Source organism: Balaenoptera physalus, assembly GCF_965194825.1.
Source record: "Balaenoptera physalus genome assembly, chromosome: 8".
NCBI classification, from domain to species: Eukaryota; Metazoa; Chordata; class Mammalia; order Artiodactyla; family Balaenopteridae; genus Balaenoptera; species Balaenoptera physalus.
The window spans coordinates 15,459,696-15,480,172 of NC_138887.1; the positions used below are offsets into that span (position 1 = coordinate 15,459,696).

Here is a 20,477-nt window from a genome sequence, read left to right on the forward strand (position 1 = left end):
CTGGTGAGTGCTGGTCAGCGCCGAGCCTCCGTGCGGGAATCTCTCTGCTTTGCCCTCCGCACCCCTGTGGCTGCGCTCTCCTCCGTGGCTCTGAAGCTTCCCCCCTCCGCCACCCGCAGTCTCCGCCCGCGAAGGGGCTCCTAGTGTGTGGAAACCTTTCCTCCTTCACAGCTCCTTCCCACTGGTGCAGGGCCCGTCCCTATTCTTTTGTCTCTGTTTTTTCTTTTTTCTTTCACCCTACCCAAGTACGTGGGGAGTTTCTTGCCTTTCGGGAGGTCTGGGGTCTTCTGCCAGCGTTCAGTCGGTGTTCTGTAGGAGTTGTTCCACACGTAGATGTATTTCTGATGTATTTGTGGGGAGGAAGGTGATCTCTGCGTGTTACGCTTCCGCCATCTTGAAGCTCCTCCACACTTAATTTTTGCTAATGAAATAGTACCTCATCATTAATTTGCCTTTCCCTACAGGACTGAGACTAGGGAGAGGCAAGAAAAGTACCTAGGCCCCCAAATTTAAGGACACTCTCACTCTGAGTCATGTGAGTACAGGGCTGACAGCAAGTGCCTCCTTAAATTGTGTGCCCTGGGCACCCAGCTTGCCTCACTCTCGCCCCAGTAGTGCTATAGATTGTTGCCTAGAAAGATACTCCAACATGAGTTCAAATGCCCAGTGCCGGTTACTGGGTCCGAGATCTTTACTCTACTGGCCAACTAACAGGTTAGCTTGTTATTGTTTCACGGATGCTGCCAGAAGACATGAAACTCCTGGGTCAAAGACAAAGGACTTTATTGCTGATGGCACAGTAAGCAACGAGATGTTTGTATTTGTGTGAGTTCCCATGTCCCCAAGGCCCATGGGGCAACTCAGAGGATACCAGCTGGATCCTGCACACCTAATGAGCTTATTTCACAGCCCAGAAACACTGAGTTTGGAGAATTCATTGCTTTTATAGCAAGTGGAAGCAAGCCCGTTCTTTTTCCGGGGGAAAATGTTACCTCATCCCTCAAGGTAGCTTACTCTACAAACACAACCTGGAGAAATGGCCTGAGCAAAGAGCCATCAAGGCCTTGCATTGTTAACACACGCAGCAAAAATGTTCAGATGCCCAGGACCCATGGTAGATGGCCTCTCCCGATATCCAGAAATCCTGCTTCTTAGGCTATATCATCAATATAATGTTATTTTATTATTGGTGGCAGGTGGAACTTGCTATGAAACTCCAATTTCAAACATTATATAATCATAATACATAAATTGAAGTCTTGAGCAAAAGTAAATCAGTAGCCACCCAAATACATGCAATGTCCTAGATTTCAAACTTTAAATATTCATGATGTGGAATAAGCATAAATGAAGGTTTTTTTGCTCAGATCATTCAGTAGGTAGCTGATTGTATAAAAGTTTACCTTACATGACCTGTTTGAAATAATACAAGATCCTCAGAAAATGTATTTCTTTAAATCAATGTCCTAAGTGTCATATATTTTTTTTACCAGAATCTGTGATCAAACTCCCTGTCTCTCTCTCTGTCTCTGTTTCTCACTCTCTCTCTCTCTCACACACACACATATACACATACACGCTTTATTAATGTTTATAAAGCTCTGCATTTGTAAAAGAAGATGAAATTTCTGTCTTAGGTAGAATCAGGAAAATAGGGGTTTTTATTTTATTTTTGGCTGCATTGATTCTTCGTTGCTGCGTGCGGGCTTTCTCTAATTGTGGTGCCTGGGCTTCTCATTGCGGTGGCTTCTCTTGTTGCAGAGCACGGGCTCTAGGCACGCGGGCTCTAGAGCACAGGCTCAGTAGTTGTGGCGCATGGGCTTAGATGATCCGCGGCATGTGGGATCTTCCCAGACCAGGGCTCAAACCCGTGTCCCCTGCACTGGCAGGCGGATTCTTAACCACTGCGCCACCAGGGAAGTCCCAGGGAAATACAGTTTTGAAACAGATAATTTAGGAGTCTGGAAAGAGATTGGAAATAACTAAACCAAATATTTCAGATGCATCAACCGGAGTCTTGTTCCTTAAGAACCACTTAGTATTAACTTGATGGTGCTTTTGGAGGAAAACAAGGAAAGAAAACTAGTACCCCTGATATGAAATTAAGAAACCATCCTTTGTAAATAAGGAATTTCTTGAGGAAAGGCAAATGAGAAGCTTGTAAAAATGACCATTATGAGACTTCCCAGTTTCTCCCAGTTTACCTAAACACATGTTTCTGTGTGAGTGTGTGTATATACAAATGACGTGTATTAAGACTGACCAGCATTCTCATATAAATTTTCTCTAAGTTGTCCTAGTTTGAGCCTAAATGTTTACATGATCAGATTCCAATCCTAAGAGATGACAAATTTTAAGTCTTCTGTGATTTAAGACCCAGTCAAATGTGACACAGAAAAAACAAATATTTGGAAGACTCCACCACTGATAGTATAAGTTTGCTGGAGTTTAATTGTGTGACACCAAGAGATTTTATTGGACTTCTACTCTAAAGACCATACATAGGGTTATTTCAAAGTAAATGTCCCAAAGAACATTTCTGTGTATAATTAAATTATATTCTGGAACTCACTGCTGACCCTTTGGAGTGTCTCCCAAATAAAGCTGAGCTTTTTCCCTTTTGGCTTCTTATAAAATGAACCCAGTTTGTCCCTAGAAGCAACTGGCTTTGATTAGAAGAAAATTGTGGGCTTTTTTCCCAAACTTAACAGAACCTAATGTTGGTTTTCCACAGTAAGATTTTTGTCACCAGTCACAATCCAATAACAAACAATTGAAAACCAAAAGAGGACTTCCCTGGTGGCTCAGTGGTTAAGAATCCGCCTGCCAATGCAGCGGACACGGGTTCGAGCCCTGGTCCGGCAAGATCCCACATGCCGCAGAGCAACTAAGCCCGTGCACCACAACTACTGAGCCTGCGCTCTAGAGCCAGCAAGCCACAACTCCTGAGCCCACGTGCCACAACTACTGAAGCCCATGCGCCTAGAGTCCATGCTCCGCGATGAGAAGCCACCGCAATGAGAACTACGCGCACTGCAATGAAGAGTAGCCCCCGCTCAGCGCAACTAGAGAAAAGCCCGTGCTCAACAATGAAGACACAACGCAGCAAAAATAAATATATAAAGAAAGAAAATCAAAAGATTCTGTCAGACAACTGTTTGCTTCAGTGTTTCCAAACTGACTGGATTTTTTCCATTAAACTCACTAATAACCTAAATGGGGGTTAGGTAAACATTGCTTTAGACTTGAGGGTCTTGTTTTTATTAGTCCAAAGCAAACATGTATAAATCTTACATAACTGTTTCTTAGAATCAGGATATTCATTTTTTTCATTTTTATTTCTTTCCTTAAAAGTGGAATCCCTTGGAAACACAGCACCAAAAAGATACAAGAGACCTTGATGGTCATCTAACGTCTACCAATGCACTTGTCCTGTATACCAAAGCCACAGCTAGCGCTGTGCCAGCCCGTGCCTGGACAACCCCAATGATGAGAGGGTCACTGCTCTATTGGGAAGCCTTAACTGTTAGAGATTTCTTCCTTATACTCGGTCAAGCTCTACCTTTTCTAACTTCCACCCTCTGGAGTTGTTCATACTATCAGCATCCTTTTTCATATGACATTCCTTCTTGTAGTTGTTTGAGTTTCTACTGGGAAAAAAAAAAGTGGGAAAGGTGGTTACTTTTTGTTACAACTTTGCTATAGATGACTGTTTATCTCATTTTCCAGAATCTCTTCATCCAAGCTTTTGCCCCACCAATAGATTTCCAAAAATAAAGATTTGAACATTTCTTATTCCTTTTTCTTTTTTGTAGGTGCTCCTTCCAAGACGAATCAAAAAGAATGATAGCACTTACCCTTGCAACATATTTTTCTGTGCTGGGGAAGGACAGATTTACTTTATTAACCATGTTTCAGAGATTTGGTTGACATTTTATGTGATGTTTTCCCCTCTATGTCATGTCCCTTTATGCCTTTATAGTGAATGAGATCAAATATATATGATATATATTTCATTACAGCATCCCACTCTTATCTCTTGACCTTATTTTCACCTTTTAGAGCCTTTTAAAAATTGAGGTGAAATTCACATAACATAAAATTAACCATTTAAAGTGAACAGCAATTCACCAGCACAGTGTTTTGCACCCACCACATGGACTTAGCTCCATAACATTTTCATCACCCCCAAAATAATCTAATTTTTAAACTGAGATATAATTGACATATCACATTATATTAGTTTCAGGTGTCTCACATGATTCATATTTTTCTCTATTTTTTATTTTATTTTTTAAAATAAATTTATTTCTTTATTTTTGGCTGCGTTGGGTCTTCATTGCACGCAGGCTTTCTCTAGTTGTGGCGAGCAGGGTCTACTCTTCGTTGCGATGCGCGGGCTTCTCATTGCGGTGGCTTCTCTTTGTTATGGAGCATGGGCTCTAGGCACACGGGCTTCAGTAGTTGTGGCACGTGGGCTTAGTAGTTGTGACTCTAGAGAGCAGTCTCAATAGTTGTGGCGCAGTAGCTTTGTTGTTCTGCGGTATGTGGAGTCTTCCCAGACCAGGGCATTGGCAGGTGGATTCTTAACCACTGTGCCACCAGGGAATTCCACATGATTCATATTTGTATACATTGCAAAACGATCACCACGGTAATCTAGTTAACATCCATCATCACACATAGTTACAGTTTTTTCCCTTGTGATGAGAACTTTTAAGAACTATTTTCTTAGCAACTTTCAAATAAACAATACAGTGTTATTAACTATAATCACCATGCTGTACATTATATCCATGACTTATAACTGGAAGTTTGTACCTTTTGACCCCCTTGACCCATTTCACCCATCCCCACTCCTGGAAACCAGCAATCTTTTCTCTGCATCTGTGAGTTTGGTTTGGAGGGTTTTTTTAAGATTCTACATATAAGTGAGATCATACGGTATCAATATTTGTCTTTCTCTGTCTGACTTATTTCATGTAGCATAATGCCCTCAAGTTTCATCCATATTGTTGTAAAAGGTAAGATTTTGTTCTTTTTAGGCTGAATAATATTCCATTGTATATATGTGCCACATCTTCTTTATCCATTCATCTGTCGATGGACACTTAGGTTGCTTCCATGTCCTGGCTATTGTAAATAGTGGTGCAGTGAACATTGGGGTGCATGTGTCTTTTTGAATTAGTATTTTCATTCCCTTCTGATAAATACCCAGAAGTGAAATTGCTGGATCATATGGTAGCTCTATTTTTAATTTTTTGAGAAACCTCCATACTGTTTTCCAAAGTGGTTGCACCAGTTTACATTCCCACCACCAGTGCCAAAGCATTCCCTTTTTCCTACATCTTTGACAACACTTGTTATTTCTTGTCTTTTTGATAACCGCCATTCTAACAGGTGTGAGGTGGTATATCCTTGTGGTTTTGATTTGCATTTCCCTGATGATTAGTGATGTTGAACAGCTTTTCATGTACCTGTTGGCCATCTGTATGTCATCTTTGGAAAAATATCTGTTCAGATCCTCTGCCCACTTTTTCAGTTGGATTGTTTGTGGGGTTTTGCTATTGAATTGTATGAATTCTTTATATATTTTGGATATTAATCTCTTTCCAGATATATGATTTGCAAATATTTTTTCATATTTGGTAGGTTGCCTTTTCATTTTGTTGATGGTTTCCTTTGCTGTGCAGAAGCTTTTTAGTTTAGTCCCACTTATTTTTGCTTTTGTTGCCTTTGCTTTTGGTGTCAAATCTAAAACTCATTGCCAAAACCAATGTCAAATACTTTACTGCATATGTTTTCTTCTAGGAATTGTATAGTTTCAGATCTTACAATCAAGTCTTTAACCATTTTGAGTTAATTTTTATATATGGTGTAAGATAATGGTTCAGTTTCAGTCTTTTGCATGTGGCTGTCCAGTTTTCCCAGCACTATTTATAGAAGAGACTGTCCTTTCTCCATTTTATACTCCTGGTTCCTTTGTCATACATTAATTGACCATACATGTGTGGGTTTATCTCTGGGATCTCTATTCTATTCCACTGAGTTATGTTCGTTTTTATGCCAGTACCATACTCCTTTGATTACTGTAGCTCTATAACATGGTTTGAAATCAAGAAGCATGATGGCCCCAGCTTTTTTCTTCTTAAGATTGCTTTGGATATTTGAGGTTGTTTGTGGTCCATACAAATTTTAGGGTTGTATGTTCTATTTCATCAATCTATTCTTAACATCCTGTTTTCATAATAGCACACTGTTTCTGGTCCTCTTCCTTTAGAATCACTGTATATATATATATATATATATATATATATATATCTCACCCCAGAATTATTGAATATTTTCCAAGTCCAGAGATGTGGGAGATATTTCTGAGCAGCCCTTGCTCACTGGTCTAATTATTTAAACATATTTATTGATTTAAACAAACCAAAATAGTTATAGTGAAGGTAAAATGCTACGCTTATATTTCAAGGTTCCCACAATTTGCAGTTAACTAAGATAATGCATGTCTGTCTCCCCAGCTTGTGAATGTGACACTGATGGGACCATTTCGGGTGGCCTTTGTGTGAGCCACTCTGATCCTGACTTGGGGTCTGTGGCCGGCCATTGCCTATGTAAGGAGAACGTGGAAGGAGCCAAGTGCGACCGATGCAAGACCAACCACTACGGACTGAGCGTCACCGACCCCCTGGGCTGTCAGCGTTAAGTCAACAGGGCCTGGGCTGCCAACCTGAATGCATTTTAAGGCTTGGAGCTGCCTCTGTCAGGTCTAAAATTTGGTCATTGTAAGTACCTGAGTCCTACCAGCCTCTGGATTTTTTTTTTTAAGTGTACCAAACCTCCCACAAATTTTAGTAAGTTAGTGGAGAACTTTTTTAGGTGGTTTGCTGAGTTTATCATGAAGAACCAGCAGGGGGCGCTCACATTTTCGCTGCTGGAGCAAACTCAGGGGAAAATGCCAAGAAATTTAATGCCAAGTTATGAAAACTTAAAAAAAAAAAAAAAAAGTCCTCCACTAGGAGTCTACTCTACAAATTTGTTAAATTACATTATGCATTTTTGCATAGGTTGATGACTTCTTAGGCAATTTTCAAGTGGGGGGTTTCCTTTTTTAAAATTATTTTCTCCCTCTCACACTGCTCTTAGTATTGTCTTATGTTCTCTGTCAAAGAAAAGGAAATAAAGAAGCAAGGAAGGGGCTGTGGGGAAATAGAAATAACCTCAGAGTTTTCTGGGGCCAAATGGGGAGGCCATTGGCTCTAGGATCACAGAAACTCAGGGCTGCCTCGGCTGTCACAGAGCTGCCGATTCCACAGAGAATCTGGGTTAATTATTTCCCTTTGGTCATAGTGTCATGCTCTATGGTTTTGCCCATTTAAGGAACTGGATTATTTGCATGTTTAGAAAGCAGCAAGATGAATCATTCTGTTTAAAAAAAAAAAAAGCTCTTCTTTGTGGACTTGATGCAAAATTAAATTTCAGCATAATGAATTATATAATTTCTTATTATACCTTTCAGTACTCCAGGCATTTCCCCTGGTTCACTAACATTATGCCCTCCGAGAAATGGGCCAAACGTTGGTTTTTTGTTTTGCTTTGTTTTTTCTTTTGTAAGAGCTTCAGTTACACATAATTCACACACAGTTCATTTTTTAAAGTGTACAATTCAGTGATTTTTAGTATATTCAGAGTGTATAACCATCACTACAGTCAATTTTAGAATATTTTCATTACCCCAAAAAGAAATGTGAAGAAGCATTGTTCACAACAGTCAAAAGGTGGAAGCAACCCAAGTATCCATCAATGAATGAATGGATAAACAAAATGTGGTAGGTAAACACAGTGGAATATTATTCAGCCTTAAAAAAGGAAGGAAATCCTGATCCAGCCTATAATATGGATGGACCTTGAAAGCATTATGCTAAGTGAAATAAGCCAGACCCCAAAGGAAAAATATTGTATGATTCCACTAATATGAAGTATCCAGAATAGTCAAATCTGTATTAACAGAATGTAGAATGGTGGTGGCCAAGGGCTGGGGGGAGGGAGGAAGAATGGGGAGAGATGGTATTTAATGAGTACAGAGTTTCAGTTTTGCAAGAGGAAAAGAGTTCTGGAGGTTGACTGCACAACAGTGTGCGTGTACTTAACATTGTTGACCTGTACAGTTAAAAATGGTGAAGATGGTAAATTTTATGTTATACGTATTTTACCGTAAAAAAGAAAAGAAAGGAAACCCCATATGCTTTAGTCTCTACCTCCCTATCCCCCCAGCCCTAGGCAAGCACTAATATGCTTTCTGTTTCTATAGATTTGCCTGTCTTGGACATTTCATACAAGTGGAGTCATATAATATGTGGTCTTTTGTGTCTGGCTTCTTTTGCTTACCGTAATGTTTTCAAGGTTCATCCATGTTGTAGCAGATATCAGTACTTCATTTCTTTTTATTGCTGAATAATATTCCATTGTATGGGTATACCACAATTAATCTACTCGTCAGTTGATGGACATTTGGGCTGTTTCCATGCACATTGGCTTTTCCTGCAGGGGAAATACACATCTTGCTCTGGTTGCACAATTTCTTAGCCTTTACAACATAAGCAGGACTAGCAATGCCAATGGGTGGAAGAGAAAGAGGAGAGAGGGAATGGGAAAAAAAAGTAACGAGGTGCTAAGAAAGAGAGAGGAGAGAAAGGGATATCATAGGTGTGTCTGCCAGAGAGGGAGCTGTCGGTAATAACGGTGACACTCAGAAACCCTTCCCCTAGTCACCCGACCCAGCCAGCCTCATTCAGAACTGTGCCCAGCTCCACAACATGCATGACCTCTTGTCTCCTCCTAATTGCCATCCAGTAGAACCACATGAGGGCTGCACAAGTGTCTGGCACTGCATTTCCCGTGCGGGGTTAAATGCAGTCCCATAATGGGGCAGCCAGGCAGACAATGAACTTGGCAGGGCAGGCTGCTCTGTGTTCTCGTGGCCACGTGTTTGGCTCATTGTACGCTGTTAAGGACATTTACCAGTGTGGAGAAATCAGAATGAGAATAATTGTGTATGCTGTGCTTTCAGCCTGTGACTGTAACCCCCTGAGGAGTCTGCCACTCTTGACCTGCATTGGCCACTCAAGGCCAATGCTTGTGTCAGTCTCTTGCTACTGGACCACACTGTGAAGAATGCACTCTACGTATTTGTCTGTGATTTCGCCTTTAGGGAGTGATGCAGTCTTCTACTGGCATTGCCTAGAAGAGACTTGGTCCTGTTGATTGCTTTCCTTGTCCTATTGTATTTCGGTACTCCCGTGGTAAAAGTATTTACACTACAGGAATCAGCAAACACTGGAAATCAACCCCCATCTTTCTGCAGAGAGCTAGTTGTTAAACATTTACCAGCACCGTGACATTTACCAGTTGGGACTGAATCAACCCAGGCACCGACAGCAATAGTTTTATCCTCTGTTCTCTTGGAAGTACCAAGCAGTAGAATATAAGAGCATTTATCTGGCCCCCTTGTTAAGCCCACCAGATCATGGGGCCTTTTCTTCTGTCTCTTATACACAGTCTTTCCCACCCTTACCACTCCATGCCTAAAAATATTTTGGATGAACTCATTAAAAAAACAAACAAACAAGCAAAAACAAAACCCTTAGGTTTAAATGTATTGTAGATTCCTGTGGGAAATAAACTGTTGGATTTTTCACAGACTCCACTACCCACATGAGCATGTATGTCTCAAATTAGCAAAATAAAGCATTCTTCACTCCGTAAGAAATGTGTCACGCATTTAGGGAGTTAAAAACCCAGCTCTTTTCTTTGTCCTCTGATCTTGGCAGCCCACCGTGACATTTTAGAAAGAAAAAACAAAAATTTAACCTAATAAAAGAACAGTGACCTTGATGTGTCTGAAGAAATGTAGCTGATAAATAAGAAACATATGTCTGTTCCGACATAGTTTTGTGCTAATATTGTAAGTTGCTTTACTGAAAACACATGGGGATGGGGCAGAAGATGTGGGGAAAGAAAGCAAGGAAGTAAATATGAAGAGGGAACTCTGTGTACAACAGGACAAGTAATCTAGAAGTTTCACGTTGGAAGGTGCGCCACGCTGAGCTCCATGACCGTGAGTGGACAGCACAAAAAAAAAGAGTGCAGAGCTGGTGAACAGATCAACGGACACACCAAGTCAGATCATTCCAGACAAACCTTAGACTCGGGCTGACTTTTTTTGTTGGCTGGTGAACTGCCACTGTGTACTTAATTGTGTCTGCAAAAGGAAAATAACTGAGCAGGGGCCAGTGATGGAGGAACTTGTCCATCACGGCTGAGCCGAGGCATCTGCCTGGTACCGCACATCTATCAGTGGTGCCCTGGATGGTCCCCTGGGGGGCCAACATGGCAGCATACCCTGCCTAGAGGGGGTTTTCACAACCCCATCCTGGATAAAGCAGCTCAGTTCACATTGTTTTTGCCTAAGCTAAAGTTTGGTTTGGGGAAAAATATCAAAAGCCCTTTGCTGCGTTTTGTAACAAATTATGTCAACTTTTGATATTTAAAATCTTTTTGAGTAAACTGGGCATAAAATTTTTCCAAGATAACAACCAAAAAATACGGATACTTAACAAACCAATTTCAAATGAGAGTTCCGTGCCTACTAAGATCTTAATTCTATCTGAGTTTGTTAAGTGGAGATTTGAGGGGGAAGATTTTTCTGAGTATTTTACAGTAAATGTCAGACTTAAGAAGTAGTTGTTTATATCTCACCAGCTGTTTATATCAAATAAAGGTCAAGATGTTGCAATGATGACAAAAGTCTTGAATAGAGTTGAGTCTCTCACACAGGGAGAGTTTGTTAGCCAAAACAATTATTTATAAGCAAGTGATTCTACTAAACTGTGATATTCGTATAAGATCTCAAAATCAGCCTGAATGGTTTTTTTTAGCCCCAAACATTGCCATAATGTGTAAGTAAAAATCCCTAGGGATTTCATGGTAAGGGACTGAAAGCAGTTGCAAGTAGGCTCGTCAAAGAATTTCTCCTGGCTGACCTTAGACAACCCAGCCTGAAGCTAACATTGACACTGTCAGAGGAACTGTGAGATTTCCACTGCATTTCTTTCTTTTTTTTTAATTGGAATATAGTTAATTTACAATGTTGTGTTAGTTTCAGGTGTACAGCAAAGTGATTCAGTTATACATATACATATATCTATTCTTTTTCAGATTCTTTTCCCATTTAGGTTATTGCAGAATATTGAGTAGAGTTCCCTGTGCTATATAGTAGGTCCTTGTTGATTATCCATTGCATTTCCATTCAAAGCACTACATAGGCAAACCCCCTGTTCCCTTCATTTCAAGTCCTGGAAATGGGAGGTGTGTGTTTTTAGAAGATCATTACCAAGTGCGTAGGCAAGCAAGCTACTGTGTGATTGTTCAGGCTGCATGGCTGTTTGCTATGCATCGATGGAACTATAGTGCTTTTAATATTACACTTCAGAGCAGCAGATGTCTTGAAGGCTGGAATCAACTGAGCATTTTCTCTTTGTAGGTTGGATACTGGGAACTGGAAAATCACCTCCATGGATGTTCTCCCTGTGACTGTGATATTGGAGATGCTTATTCCAATGTGTAAGTCAGTAAAATGAATGACTAAGTTTTGTGGCAATATTCCTCACTCCCATTTCCATCAAATAAATAAAAGCACATTTCATTTGGACATGCTCATAGTCACAGGTGATGGAGTTCATTCCATGACAAGCAAAGGGCATTAAAAAGCGACGATCTTGAGACATTAACGATAGCCCAACTGATTACTTTCACTTCAGATATTTCCACGGGTGAGATAACAGTTCTACTGCCTGGGCATCCCGAGGTGGTGTGAAAGATGCCTGCAAATGTGTGATCTGACCTGCCTAAAACTCCAACTTTTTGTCAGCCTGTAAAGAGAGGTCCTGCACTCTCCTTTGCCCGGTTTTTAGAGCAGAATCAGAGAGCCTCTGAGGAGAGAAGTGGCAACCAAGGTTTCACTGATCTGGATTTGCTTGTCAAGACTAGACCTGTAGAACGGAGAGAACAAACTTATGGTTACTAGGGGGGGAAGGTGGCCGTGGTGCGGTCGGGGGGACGGATAGTTAGGGAGTTTGGGATTGACATGGACACACTGCTATATTTAAAATGGATAACCAGCAAGGACCTACTGTATAGTACAGGGAACTCTACTCAATATTATGTAACAACCTAAATCGGAAAAGAATTTGAAAAAGAATAGATACATGTATGTGTATAACTGAATCACTTTGCTGTACACCTGAAACCAACACATCGTAGTTAATCAACTCTACTCCAATATAAAATAAAAAGTTTAAAAAACAAACAAACAAAAATACCAGACCTGTAGATCCATTGTTTCTCCACATCCTCCCCAGGATGGTTGATTGATGGTTTCAAAGAATGGGCCCAAACCCAAGGGGCATTTAGCCCAGCACCCCCAAGGCCCTTATCTTACACTCATCCCTCCTCCACGTGTTTTTTATGAGGTGGGTTTGTTTTCCCTCAGGTGTTCACCCGAGGATGGGCAGTGTGACTGTCGTCCGCATGTCACAGGTCGCAGCTGCACTGAGCCAGCGCCCAGCTATTTCTTCGCTCCTTTGAATTTCTACGTCTACGAGGCAGAGGAAGCCACGCCACTCCAGGGACTGGCTCCTTTGGTTCGTATTTCATTGACTCTCTCTACAGACTTCATTCGATGGGGTGTGGGTAAATACACACACCCTTGAGATCATGGGTAAGTTACCCGGAAGAGAGTGGTTTTGTCCACAAACACAGAGCAGAGTGGATTCTATCATGGAACTGCAGATTCTATAAAGTCTTGAGGGCAGAGTCTGCATTTTGTTCATCTTTGTGTCCCTGTTCTGGCACAGAACCTGGCACAGAAGTGTGAATTGCATTAAGTTGTGATGAAATGGACTTGAGTTTTGCTCTTTCAAGGTACCCATCAGATAGAGTGTGTTTATTGAGCATTTCCTGGTCTGTCTCCCTGACAACACTATAAACCGTGAGAGGGAAGGGAGGATGTGTACCCCGTCGCCACTGTTGCTCTAGTGACGAACACTCTGATTGGTGTGTAGTAGGAAGCCAGGGATCTCTGCTAATGAATGAATGAACACAGTACTGAACCAAGTGTAAGATGTGCTCTCTGGCCTCCTGAAGCTGATCTCGGATTAGCAGTCCTCAGTGCTGTTCATAGGAGTGTGTGATTGGAAATGTCGCTTGGTCTGCTTCATTTTCCCTACAAGTCAGAAGTTCTGTGGGAGATGCTCCCTAAAAATATTTGTCTCAAAGTGTTATGAGGGGGGCAAACGCAGGCATCTGAACCCATCAGAGAAAATACAGGTTAGCCTCCCATAACACTCTTATGCCTTTGACTCCAGCCACAAGCAGGAATCTGACAAAGGAGAAGGCAATGTGAGGCGAACGACTTCAAGGAGAGAAGGCGTGTGAAAGTTGGTTCTGGAGACAGGATTTGGATAGAAAATTGGGAACTCATTCCAGGTTCCAGTGACTAAGTCTTTTCCTGAGGTCTCTTCCTTATCTGGACACGACTGGTGGGAGGGATGAAAATACCCCTTAAGAGGCTTGGAATTTGCTCTTTTACTGACCGAGATTAGGGCAAGAAAAGGAGGCTTGCACTGTCCGGACCTAGACTCACAGCTGCGGTGGGTGGAGTCAAGATAAAGCAATCCTATGTCTAGATTCTTCTTCATTGCTTTTAGCATTGCAGGTTTATGATGGTAACTGAAAAAAAAAAAAAAGCTTTGGGAAAAGAATATTGATATTTATATTTAGGCTAAAACTATCATGAAATAATAGGAAAAAAATATATACGTATATACATAGTGACCTTGGCCCCTGGTCCCTGGCACAGAGCTCCCAAAACCTTTGTAATCTTCTAAGGGATGTGAACACTAGGAGCATCTTTTGTTCTAATGTGACCTTTGACCCTGGTTCCTGACACAGAGCTCCCAAATCCTTTGGACTTTCCTGGGTGATAGGAGTGACATTTGTTCTGATGAGGTGACTCTGGGTGGGCTCCTGGATGGCTTCAGGATGGAGGCTAGTCACCAGAAAGACCAAGCCATGATTAGAAGCTTGAAACTTCTGGCTCCACCCGCCAGCCTCCGGGAAGGGGAGAGGTGAGGGAGATTGAGGTAATGATCCATCATGCGTGTGGGGTGAAGACTCCATACAATTCCCAAAATACTGGGTTCAGAGAGTTTCGAGGTTGGTGACCATATCTGTGTGCTGGGAGGGTGGTGCATCCCAGCCACAAAGGGACAGAAGCTCCTGTGTCTGGGATCCTTCCGGTCCTCACCCTATGTACATCTTCATCTGAGTGTTTATCTGTATCCTCCATCATATCCTTTATTATATAACAAACCAGTAAATATAAATAAGTGCTTCCCTGAGTCCTGTGAGCCATTCTAGCAAATGATCGAACTCAAGGAGCGGGTGGTCACAGGAACTCCAGTTTATAGCCAGGTGCATAATGCTGAGCTCCAGGCTAAGATTGGCATAGAAAGGGATTAGTGAGCATCTCTGCCCTCTAGCAGTTTTTAACCATAGCTGATGTTTTTCATAGATAGCTCAGGATGGGAGCAGTGCCATACAACAAGGGGGGTCCAAAAGTGCATTAGGATTTTGGAGCCACGACTGATCCTTTACGAATGGGCTTAACACACGGGTAGAATCATTTGGCCTGAGACTAGAAATCCATGAGAATTTCCATTGGTGGATGAGAGGAGAAGACAGTCCAATCAGAAAAGTTCTAAGTAACAGCTCAGAGGAGAAACAACACAGGTGTATTTGCAGGTAGAACAGAAAGTTTATATAGGAAAGAAGTACCGGAAGAGAAAATTAGATTCTCCTATTAAAGAGGCTAAATTTTCTTCTTGGGACAATGAGAACTCATTGAAACCTTCTGAGCAAAGGCATGATGTGATGAAGATTGTCCTCTGTGCCCTTACGGACACCATCCAGCAGAAGTGGAGCCTGGGGTGGAAGGGCTCAGGGGGCAGTAGTCCAGACAGGGATGGAGAAGGGGCAAGGTTCAGGGAGAAGAGAGAGGATGGGGATGGAGACATGAAAGGACATGAATCCAAGACCCCAGCTTTCAAATAATTGTTTTAATACTCAAATTGGAGAGCTAAGAAGAATGACAATTAACTTTCTTGGTGGGTCTTCAGAAAGATATCTATATTTGTATCTACATCTACCTATCTATCTGTCTATCATCTCTCAATCACCTGTTTACCTATTATCTATCATCTATCTATCATGTATCTGTTCACCTATCATTTACCTACTTATCTATCTATCTAATCTTTCTTAGTCTGTCTGGGCTGCTAAAAATACCATAGACTGGGTAGCTTATTAACAACATAGACTTATTTCTCACAGTTCTGCAGGCTGAGAAGTCTAAGGTCAAGGTGCCTGCAGATTCAGTGTCTGAGACCCACTTCCAGGTTCTTAGATGGCTGAGTCCTCACATGACAAGGGAGGTCTCTGGGGCCTCTTTTATAAGGGCACTAATCCTAATCACCTGCTCCAAACCCCACTTCCTAATACCATCATCTGGGGATTCGATTTCAACATATGAATTTGGGAGAGGGGCAGTGGGATACAAACCTTCAGTCTATGGCGATATCCTTGCTACTCAAAATGTGGTGTGTAGACCAACAATAGTGTCATCACTTGTGGATTCATTAGACTTGGAGACTCTCAGGCCCCACCCAGACCTATTGAATCCAGTCTACATGTTAGCAAGATCCGCGGGTGATTTGTACACAGTTTGGGAAACACTGGCTTGTTTTCTTACAGAAACTAACTGTGGTCACAAAAGTTAATATTGATTGAATTTAACATGGTATGGCATTTAATATAGTATAATATAAAGTTAATTCCATAATATGTTTTCTGTATAAAAGTGGTAAAGTAGCTTATAATTTTATGTTACAAGATGAACACAATGGGTGAGAGGGAAGAAAATGAAGAGGACAAATAAACGTAATCCAGTGCGGCCTGGCCAAAGGGTCCTCATCACAGAGGTTGAGGAGCTGGTCGGAGAGCATGGCTGAGAGTCTGAATAGTGACCACAGAGTATGAGGGTTCCTGAAGTTGACTACAGCTGACCTCAAGGCTGCCTGCTCACGGTGAACAAGCAGGGCGCCTGTGAAATTAAAAACCTTGACTGTAAAACCAACAATGAAACATCAAGCAAACACCGATGACTAGGGTACAGTGAGAATTTGGAAACGAGCAATTGGAGATTCTAACTGGGTCGGCAGCTGAATGACTAAGGAGATGATTTAAAACAGAGACCCATAAAACCCAGGATTTTAAGGAAACTGGAGTTGCATGAATGCTACTCTGCTGTTTTAATAGTTTGGTTGGTGGAATCTTGCTATCCCGGTATAATCTCTCATGGGAACGTTTAAGACCAGATTCTGCAAACCATGAGAACTAAGAGAAATTGGTCTGGAGAGTGTTAAAATTACAACATCTAATAATCTTTGAATCTGTATATCTTGCATATTGTTAATTTTCAAAACACCGCAAAACCAATAGAAAAGAAGAAATGCTTTCGAAGTTTAGAACTGCACTAGTTGAGCAGCCCTTAAAAAGAAAACCCAACACATAGTCTTAGGACCACTAAAAATTTCCCCTTTTCATAGAGAAACAAAAAATTATAAGCTGCCTCTATGTGTTCTTCCTGAAGCTATTAAGTGAGACTCATGATTACCTTTTAAAGTATGGTATAATCTGAAACTCTTGAACTCTGGTAAAATTGGAACTTTTGTTGGTTACTTAAACTGTCGTTTCTTTTTAAGATATTAGCAACAGCTCTGCCTACATGTGATGTGTATTTCCAGCAACAAGGAGATGATTTCGTAACTGACAAAGGAAGCATAATACTGAAGAGAAATCAGAAGCAAAGCATTCGAGCAGATGAGCAGAGTGAGGTAAACCATTTCTTCAGGGTCGTTGTCTGTTGTGCTATAAGCAAATAACCCGGGTAATTCACTTAGAACCATGCGTGGCCCATGTAAGTGATCAGCCAGTGTAAGCCGTATTATCCTGAAGAATAGAATGAAGGAAAGGTAGAAGCCAGCTCAAAGTAATTCGAGCCTCTGGGGAAAACTTCAATAGCTTTATTTCTCTACAAAATGAAAATTTCTGGAAAATAAGATTTTGGAGAGTTGAAGAGTCAGACTCTAAATTCACAATTTCTTATCATGTTAGAAAGGAGAGATACAGTTTTGAGGTATGGCTGTCTTCCCAGTTAGAGAAGAAAGGACATGCTAATGTCCCTGGGGATGGTGTGTGACTATGCCCTTGAATCTGAGATGGATGTAGTTGGTCATTGCCGGCGTGAGTGCCAGGGTGATGCTGCCTCCACAGGTCCCTGCCTCCGATGACTTCAGAAGACCAGAGGAGACCTGAAGACCTTGTAGCTAGCCAACTAGTATTCACTCGAAGTCAGGGCCACTTTAGGCCTGTTTGTCTGTTTGTTCATTTGTTATGCCGGGGTCTTTACTGAGCATTCCTGTGTGCATATGCATGAAGGGGCATGTTGGAAAAGCAAAGGAAAGCAGACGTTAGCTGTCTTGTTCATAAACCCAGCAGCTGAAACAGTTCCTTATTCATAAGAGACTTTCTTGAGTGGATGAAATGATTGATTGAATGAAAACGGAAATACCTAGACATAGAGCCTGCCCTTAAGATTGTGGTGGGGGAAATGAGCCACGTATACAATGAATGCATGGCAGGGTGGGGTAAGTATCATAAAGACGTGTACATAATGTGATACGGATTCCACTTAAGGAGAACCACCTCCAACTGAGAGGATAAGAGAAGGCTTCATAGATGGTGTTCCTCCTTCCAGGCCCATGTACACCAAGTCACAGAGGCTTTGCTCTTTATTCTTCTTGTTTCTGTTCCCATGCCACATGCGCATGAAGCCTTCTCTGACTCTAGGCATCTCAATCTGAAGTCCACCTGAAAGAGAAAAGTAGGGAGTGCCCTTGCTCCCTGTGGCAAAGATCAGTGAACCTCTAAATTTTACTGTGCATAAGTATTGCCCAGGGAGATTGTTTAGAATGCAGATGCTAGGGCCTTCCACTTGAGATGCTGAATCAGGGAATGTGAGACTAGTCAAGTTTTTTCAGGTAACTCTATACATGGGACTATTGTATTGGATAGTGCAAATATAGAACATTTTCATTATTGTGGAAAGTTCAATTAGGCAGTGTTGCTCTAGAGCAATGAGGTTCAAATTGGAACCATCAAAGACTTAGGAAAACATGGGTACATTTTGTGATCTTCATTTGGATTTAAATATTTGAGGTGTTTGGCACAATGATTTAAAAAAAAAAACACACATTTTGGATCATTTGGGGGGAGAAAAGAAATCTGCACGTTTGCCAAGCACCCCAAGTGATACGAGTGGTCCCTGGCAGCACTTTGAGAAACACTGCTCAAAGCATCCACGGCCTCCTCTCCTGACTCTTGCCTGAAATGACCACCTCTGTATTACTGACTTGCAAAACTTCTAGTCATCCCTTAAGACCCAATTCAGATTTATCTTTCTCTGACATTCCCTACCCTGACGTCTGGACATAATTAATTGTTTCTATCTCTGGAGTCCCATAGGTCAGTAATTTTCAAACTGTAAGTCATGCCTATTAGTAAGTAGGTCATGAAATCAGTTGACTGGATCAGTTTAGTACAACAGAAGAATATACAACAAGAGCATTTTTTTTTTTTTTTAAGAAATTCACGTTATTTTATTTATTTATTTATTTATTTATGACTGTGTTGGGTCTTCGTTTCTGTGCGAGGGCTTTCTCTAGTTGCGGCAAGTGGGGACCACTCTTCATCGCGGTGCGCGGGCCCCTCACCATCGCGGCCTCTCTTGTTGCGGAGCACAGGCTCCAGACGCGCAGGCTCAGTAATTGTGGCTCACGGGCCCAGTTGCTCCGTGGCATGTGGGATCTTCCCAGACCAGGGCTCGAACCCGTGTCCCCTGCATTGGCAGGCAGACTCTCAACCACTGCGCCACCAGGGAAGCCCCAACAAGAGCATTTTTTTGTGAAACTTTTATTTCAGTTTTATATAAATGTGTGTGTGTGCGTGTGTGCGCGTGCACTGAGTCACTGTCTTAGGTTGGATTCCCTACAGTCAGAGATCTGGGTGCATGTGTTTTACTAAGGAAGCACTCATCAGGAGAAACCTGTCAGGGAGGAGAGCAGTAGGCTGGGGAGCGGGGAAAGTGAGGTAAGGATGGCGTCTAGGCCTTGCCTGAGTCTAGCCTTGCCTGACCCCCTGGGGAAGCTGTGAAGCAGAAATTGCACCACAGAGTTGTCCCCCATTGAGGCCCCAGGGCTGTCTTCTCATGTCAGGCAGACATGGCTGTAGGCTGCCAGGGCAGATGCAGATCGCCTCCCAGGTGAGGTGGCTCCCATCAGCCAAGGGCAATTCTCAAGAGAAGGGAGCAGTGGTGAGACATAGCAACCAACAATCCCAGGAGCTGGTGGCGAGATAGAGTGGCCCAGTAAAGGGGACCAGGCAGTACGCTAACAGCATAGACTCAAGTTCACTCCTGGCATGCTCAGACCCATGTGCAGGACCAGGGCAAAATAAAAATTAAAATGCAGGGCCCCTTATTCAGAAATTAGGGAAAGGGCCCTTGAAGATAGTAAAGTATAAAGCTTTTTACTTTCTTCCGTAGTCTCTCTCAACTTGTCAAAATATTTTTACATGCTATTTAATGTCATTCTAAGTAAAGAAATATTAAAAATTTAAATTATTAACCTGAATTATACTATTGATCTCTATAGCATGCAGTGCCAATTTTAACTGCAAACATTAGAAATTCATGGTCACTGGGAGTGACAATGAGCTTGGCTACTCCTACTTGGTTCCCAAACCCATGCTTTTTCCCTGCTGGGGACACAGCATCACATAAAGACCATTGGTTTAAGGAGTAAATAACATCTAGAAGAAAACTGCCCCATCTCACAGGGTGTCATTTCCAAGCTAGTGAAGCTAATGCATCTTTTAGGGGCCCCATCCCACTGCCATCTCAGGTCAGCATCTTCTGGATGCCATGGTTTGTGTAGGAACAGTGGATCCCAAAGTCACATGACCACTGATACACTTCTTTTACTGTCAAGTGGATCCCTTGGGCTGAGGAAGATGTGTTTTCCCACATTGGTGAATTAGACACTCTGTGAGCTGTCAGAGAGTGGTGCTGACCAAGGCCATAGAGTGTCCGATTCTCACTGTGGGACACCACATGACATCGCCTTAGACCAAGGGATCCAATTCACTATCCTTCAATATAGGGAGTCAATGTCATATTTTGTAGAACATCTGGATTGTCCAGATTCTTTTGGGCTGTACTATTACAGAGAGCAGGA

At 41.9% G+C, this 20,477-nt stretch overlaps 1 protein-coding gene across 1 annotated transcript in view; it reads left to right on the plus strand.

The window, feature by feature from the left end:
• LAMB4 (laminin subunit beta 4) overlaps nucleotides 1-20,477 on the plus strand; it is a 109,868-nt gene that overhangs the window by 28,247 nt on the left and 61,144 nt on the right. The window contains 5 exon segments of the mRNA XM_082473916.1: nucleotides 6,528-6,707; nucleotides 9,077-9,123; nucleotides 9,125-9,187; nucleotides 11,549-11,628; nucleotides 12,557-12,707. Coding sequence (XP_082330042.1) covers nucleotides 6,528-6,707; nucleotides 9,077-9,123; nucleotides 9,125-9,187; nucleotides 11,549-11,628; nucleotides 12,557-12,707 — 521 coding nt within the window.